The 6,617-nt window shown below is 43.6% G+C and overlaps 1 protein-coding gene across 1 annotated transcript; it reads left to right on the forward strand.

Annotated features, from left to right (window-relative positions):
- The first annotated feature begins 4,320 nt into the window (after positions 1–4,320).
- Positions 4,321–5,163, forward strand: LOC103714009 (glutaredoxin-C1-like). Its single transcript, XM_008801108.4, has one exon. The coding sequence runs from the start codon at positions 4,624–4,626 to the stop codon at positions 4,933–4,935; it is 312 nt and encodes a 103-aa protein (XP_008799330.1). The 5' UTR covers positions 4,321–4,623; the 3' UTR covers positions 4,936–5,163.
- Positions 5,164–6,617: the final 1,454 nt, after the last annotated feature.

The following is a 6,617-nucleotide window of genomic DNA, read 5'->3' on the forward strand; positions in this document are numbered from 1 at the left end:
CGACCAGGCGAAGACGTCCGTGTTGGATTGGAGAAACTCGATCAAGCGATCTTGCTCGCGAGGCTCAGGCCAGAGCCGATCTGTACGGTCTGCCCCGGACAATCTTTTCTCAAGGGGATTTGAATGAAGAGCTCGCCAGGTTCTGCCCGTTCCCTCTTAGGCTCGTCTCGTACCTCCAAAGTTTCGATGGGCAGTACCTAGTCCAAACCTTAGGCTGACGCGTCAGTTGATTATTCTGCTCGGCTTGGTGTTTTAATTGGTTACTTTGCTTTGAGGGTTGTCATGTAGCATTGCTTGGCTGTTACCTGATCCCCTCGAACTTCCCCGACCCCTCGCTCGGTGGGGAACCGCACGAGCAGATGATAAGTCAAAACTACGGCTCGGAGGGTGTTGAGTCCTGATCAGCCAAGGATAACGTTGTAGACCGAAGGCAGTCGGACCACAAGGAAGTCCGTCCTCACAGTGCTTTCTCGAGGAGCAAACCCAGCCGTGATAGGTAAGTTAATCACACCTTCAACCAGAACTGAATCTCTGGTGAATCCGACCAGCGGAGCATTCATTCTTCGGAGTTGGCCCTCCGTTATTCTCATTTTTTGGAAAGCATCATAATATAAAATGTTTGCCGAGCTTCCATTATCAACTAAAATGCGTTTTACATCAAATTTATTTATGACTATAGAAATGACCACAGCGTCATCATGAAGAGTTTCAACTCCTTTTAGATCTTCATCCGAGAACGAGATGACTTCTGCGGTACATTGACGCTTCGGGAGGGCTTCCTTCTCAACGGATTCTTTGGCCAAGCTTCCTTCGGCAGGGACACCCTCTATCACGTTGATTGTGTCGGCAATGGGCCTATTGTCGTTTTGTCCCTCAAGTGATGTGGCATTTTCCACTGGTTCTCTTCCCTCGCGTCGGTCTCATACAAATCGACCGAGCATTCCTCGATGGATAAGTGCTTTGATCTCTTCTCAGAGCTGGAAGCAATCCTCTGTGTCATGACCATTGTCCCGATGGAAATGGCAGTACTTCCTGGAGCATTTTCGAGCTTCCGTCTGTCGCATTTGTGGTGGGGGTCGGAGGTAGTCATGACCCTCTATCTCCATTAAGATCTCGGTCCGAGTAGAGTTGAGGGGAGTATAGTCTTTGAGCCTCCTCGGTGGCGACCTCGGGCGGGGTGGCGATTTCGATCGGTGTTGCGGTCTTGGGCGAGGCGGGCTCTTAAGCCGAGGCATGTTCTTCTCTCAGCGGGGCGACCTGCTTCTTGGGCGGCCACGCTCCTCGTGACGCTTCTTCTGCATCTTCGAAGGTCGCGGCAACGTCTTGCCGAGTGGCCATGGCTTTTTCTACCTTCGCATATTTCTGAGCTTGGGCCAGCATCTTTGCGAAGTTGGCGGAAAAGTTCTTTTCGATGGAGAAAAGGAACTTGTAAGACCGAGCTCCAGTCTTCAGTGCCGACATGGTAATCAACTGGTCGAGATCGCGAACCTCCCAAGTAGCGGCGGTGAAACAGTCGATGTAGTCCTTCAAGGATTCTTCCTCCTTTTGTTTTATGTCGAGGAGGGAATCCGACGTTCGGCGCTGGTGCCGACTAGCAGCGAAGTAAACGAGCTGTTCGAAGGAGGACATGGTGTCCGACTTCAGCCTCGAGAACCCAAGTCGGGCCATCCCTCGAAAAGTGGCTAGGAAGGCTTTGCACATTAGGGCATCCGAAGATCCTTGTAGTGCCATGAGAGCTCTGTAACTTTCCAGATGATCCAGTGGGTTGGTGGCCCCGCTATACGGTTCTATCTGTGGCATCTTGAATCTCGGTGTGATCGACTCGTTCTCGATCTGACAAGAGAAGGGTGACTTGGTGGTGAAGTAAGGGTCGCCTTATTGTACTAGCACACCAAATTGTTGCGGCTGGATCTGCGGAGCTTGGCCCGTCGAGGGCATCGGCGGCGGGTTCTGGACTGAGCAGCCGGGAGTTGGTGCACATTGTCTGGAGGTATTAGAAGCTCCTCTGCTCCTCAGCCTCATGATCACGACTCGGTCTCTTCCTCTAGCGCCAAATGTTGTCGCTGGAAATGAGACCCGGGGGTGATTGCGGACCAAAGGGAGGAGCTTTCGCCGCAGGCAGTTGTAGAAGGCTGTCTCCGGGAGATGGTGGCAGCTGACAGATACTTTCGGGGAACCTGCAAAAAGCCTGGGCTGGGGGTTCCGGCAAAGGCCCTCCGATGCTTAAGTCAGAGAGGGATTTGGAGATAATTTTTTAGTGGAGAAGTCCAGGAGTGGAGGAGGAAGAGTGGGCCCACTTTCCCCCCATCATCTAGGATTCTAAGAATGACTTACAAATAATCCATCAGCACTTATAGAAGTTCAAAAACTACAAACCGTTGTAAGTTTTTCCTTCAAAAATTAATAATTTACATACATATGCACGTACGTACATATGTATGCATAAGAAAGGAAAACACAAACCTAAGATTCTAAGAATGACTTACAAATAATCCATTAGCACTTATAGAAGTTCAAAGACTACAAATCATTGCAATTTTTTGAGTTGTCACATTGACATTAGCCTATGTAATTCTAGCGTGTTTAGTTGCACGTAACTGAATAATTGCAAGTTAGTTGCATGTAGTGTTAGGACCCGAAAAGCATTTTAAATGATGCCTAGGTCTACTTTAAGCTTGAAGGAAGTCCGATAATTCTACGATAGCCTCTTCATTTTTCAAGAACCAATCATGCCTTGCACAAATCATTGTAAGTTAACGATCTTGAACAACCTTTCTTTTTTGGCATCCATCCTGATCAGTTGTAGGAGAGCCGTTTCTAATATGCACTCTTGATCCAAAATATTTGTATGCTAAGAGGCTCTTCCCCTTAACAAGAGGCTATTTAAAGTTGCTAGCCTTTTGGCTCCTGAGGAGCTAAGATAACCTTAAGAAAAGCATATATTCCACATTGGTTCGATTCATCTGACATACATGTATCCTTTTGTTAGTGTTAGTCAAAATTGTACAATTTGGCCTCTCTCTGTCTGATATCAGTGGACATGAAGGTCTCTTCAGTGCGACTAGAGAGGTCCACCCCAAAAGAAAAAGATGGAGCGACTTTGTTATCTTTATGATCTATATTTTCCTAGAATGGAATACAATGCACTAGAGAGGAACTTAACAAGACTCGATCCGTTCTCTCTCCTTTCCCTTTGCATGAAGATCTTCATCCCTTTCCTTTAATTGCAAGTAGTTCTATGCGCCGCCCGTTGGTCACCACAAACCAGCCAATATGTATTGATGGATGCCAAAAGGAATCTTTGCCGACTAAAAGGAATGATTTGTGGAATAAATGCAAGCCGACCCTTATTTGCAAGAGGCAAGATAAGTTCTTTGATTAGAATGTAAGAGGAGAGATACGAGCTGGAAGCATGAAAGAACTTTCTTGACTTTATAGGGTATCAATTCCTTCGCATAATGCATGATATGTCTGTACATCACTTCGAAGCATGTGTTCGGGTTGACCTAGTTTGTATTGATCTGATCTAGTGGCTAGAATATTTTTGACATGATCGAGACTCGGTTGGCGTTGATTGTTTTCCGGTTTGCAAGAAGCCTACCACCAGTCTTGTATTTCAGTTAACCCCTGTATTTCACATATAACTTACTAAATACTAGCTTGTTTTCTTCGGAAAAGAAAAAAAAGAAAAGAAAAGAAACATTACTAAGTTGTCTTCAGTCCCCATTCAATTGCAGGTAGAGATTAAATATTAAAGAAAATAGGAACAAGTAATTTAAGTATAACTTTCTCTTGTAAACTAATATATTTCTTCTCGATAATGGATTCATAAATAAAAACAGATCATTGAATTGTGGCAATTAAAGACAGAATAATGTGAAATATGTGACATTGCTAAGAGTCGCAAAACAGTCGGAATCAGGAGTTTGGATGATAAAGATAGAATAGATACAAAGCATTGGTGAAGAAATACGGAGGCACACCTTTGCATCTCAAAGTACTACCAGGCATCCCCTGGCGGATTGCAGGGAACTCAAAACGTCAAAATCTTATCACTGAGATAAGGATGCTTTTGCCGTCGAAGCCTTGTTTTGATTCTCCCAAGCTTTCTACATATATTTCTTGGTGAGAAAATCTTTGTACACAGTTGAAAGAGCAAGTTGACCTTATCCAATTTCCAGCTCAACACGAATCGGCTTCTGTCCAAAAACACAGGCAGCGGTAAACTGGAGTCACTTTCCAAAGCGATGATCACGGGGTCAACTTTGGCATGCAGCAAAAAGATCTTCACCTTAAAACTCCTTTGGGCCTATATAAACGTTACAGCATGAGCTCAAATCCACCACACTCGCAGGTCGATCATTTCATCAAAGCTTGTCTTCATTGGCTCTCTTCAGCCTTCTCACTTCTCCATCCACATCCCAAGCTCAGTTCTCTCCATTTCCTTTTCTTCGGTCTTCTCTTTCTGAATTCTAGGCTCTTTTCTCTTGTCTGCTCCTCATTCTTCTTCCTACGTACTGTCCTTTTCATTGGTTTTGAGCTCTTCCTTCTCAAAACTTCCATACTTCTCACAAATCAGAATTAGATCTCCATCTTTCACTTAATTCAACTTCAAGTGTTGAGATGGACAGGGTGATGAGGCTGGCGTCGCAAAGGGCGGTGGTGGTCTTCAGTCTGAGCACATGCTGTATGTGCCACACTGTCAAGAGGCTCTTTTGCGAGCTTGGTGTTAATCCTTCTGTGCATGAGGTCGACGAGGACCCCAGAGGAAAAGAAATGGAGATGGCATTAGCCAAGCTTATGGGACGCTCCCCGCCGGTGCCGGTTGTTTTCATTGGCGGCAAGCTTATTGGATCCACAGACAAGGTGATGTCCCTTCACCTTGGTGGCAAACTCGTCCCACTGCTCCGAGATGCAGGTGCCCTCTGGCTCTAGTAGCTGAAACAAGCAAGCTTTGAAACAATGAAGCAACATAGAATAATTCTAATGCTGTGCATTAGAGTTTGCTGTGAGCAATGTACAAAAGTAAACTATAGTGGTTAAACTTTTGGCAGTTCTAAGTTCCGTTTTCAGCTTTTAGACTGCTCTGTTTCTCCAATGTAGTATACAAAGGGAAGTAATATTTTCCCACCAGCCTTGATCGCAGGCTCTTGTTTATTTTCACAATATGCCTTATATTCTAGGTTGAAACTGACGACAATGTAGTATAGTCTAAATCCACGAGCCAATATATTCATTCGTCATTTATCCGGACAAGGACATGAGCACGAGTTGGCGTAATAATTCAGAATGGCAGAGCAAATAGTAGGAAAAAGCGAATGGAATAAGGTGGTGATGCTTGTTGTGAGGAGCAACTTGTCCTTGTTTCTAAGGTGAAGGGATTGATGTAGTTTTACTCATGCAGCAAATAGGTGATTGTTCTGCTTCAAGCCATCTATCTGATGATTTAATGTTACATAATTCATAATTTTTTTTAATCTTTTGTACAACGTTGGTTATAACCTGTTGGAGCTTGTACAAAGCTTGCGAGTGTTTCTCATGAAGAGTAATTCCTTGCATATCCAGGCTATGCATGAAGAGATACTAGAGGTTTGTTAAGTCTGAAAAATATAATCTTGGTTAAGTTTTTAGATGGCAAAATCTTATAAGAAATTCAAAGAGTGAGTTGCGCAGAACATTGATATATAGTGTGAAATTTCATATGCTTCCTAAAGGATAAATGTAGACCGTCTAATATGCTTTGCATATGCTCTTTGGCCAACGAAAGTTGTTATTTCTTGGCATATTTGTGAGAACTCGTGCGGACATGTGTTTAATCCCACGTCGGCTATGCACTAGATAAAGTTTCGGTACTTACATAAGACCAAAAAATTCAAATAATTTATTCTGCCTAGTCTTTCTAGATAAAGCCCTGAGTTGTGCCAATATTGCTACCTCCATGAAAAGTTTCACATAGCAAAAATAATGGATAATTGAACACTGGTTGGCCAGTCAGGTTGAGCTTAAAGTACAATTAGTTATTGATTCTTCATGGAACACAAGTAGGATGCAACATAAACTCCTGAAACTTTATGTTCTTTGGTTACATTGCTAGTCTTCCAACCCTAAACCTATTAGTTTTGTAAAAGGACACTGCTTATGGCATTCTCAGTTACATGCAACCTTTTTCACCCTTTTATCCTCAAATGAATAGCTCCAACACCAGCTGCCAACACCCAAGAAGGGAAAGAACCACAAGGAATTCTGGTTTTCTTAATTCAAATATTCCACCATATCCAAATGATTCAAAAGCAAAAGAACTATCCAGAATAGAGGAATTTATATCAACCTCCCACCCATTTGTACATATCTCTGTTCCTTAGAACAATCATGTGTGACAAATTGAGAGCTACACACAGCCCACTTTATGACATATATTCTCTTCTAATCTTTAGACTATAGGCATAAGCTCTTCTCATTATTATATCCTCATGTGCTTGTGCTGTCCAATCATCATCAGATGAACATTAGGGGGCCACATTTGATGCCAGTGCTAGTACATGACAAGTAGGGCCACAGTTGACAATCATGGACCACTTCTGGTCCAATTTGGACCCCACCTAGATCTTCTAATTCAC

This window comes from Phoenix dactylifera, chromosome 1 (assembly GCF_009389715.1).
Source record: "Phoenix dactylifera cultivar Barhee BC4 chromosome 1, palm_55x_up_171113_PBpolish2nd_filt_p, whole genome shotgun sequence".
In the NCBI taxonomy this organism is placed as follows: domain Eukaryota; kingdom Viridiplantae; phylum Streptophyta; class Magnoliopsida; order Arecales; family Arecaceae; genus Phoenix; species Phoenix dactylifera.

Coding starts and splice junctions, on each gene's coding strand:
- LOC103714009 (XM_008801108.4), top strand. CDS start 4,624: ATGGACAGGGTGATGAGGCTGGCGTCGCAAAGGGCGGTGGTGGTCTTC.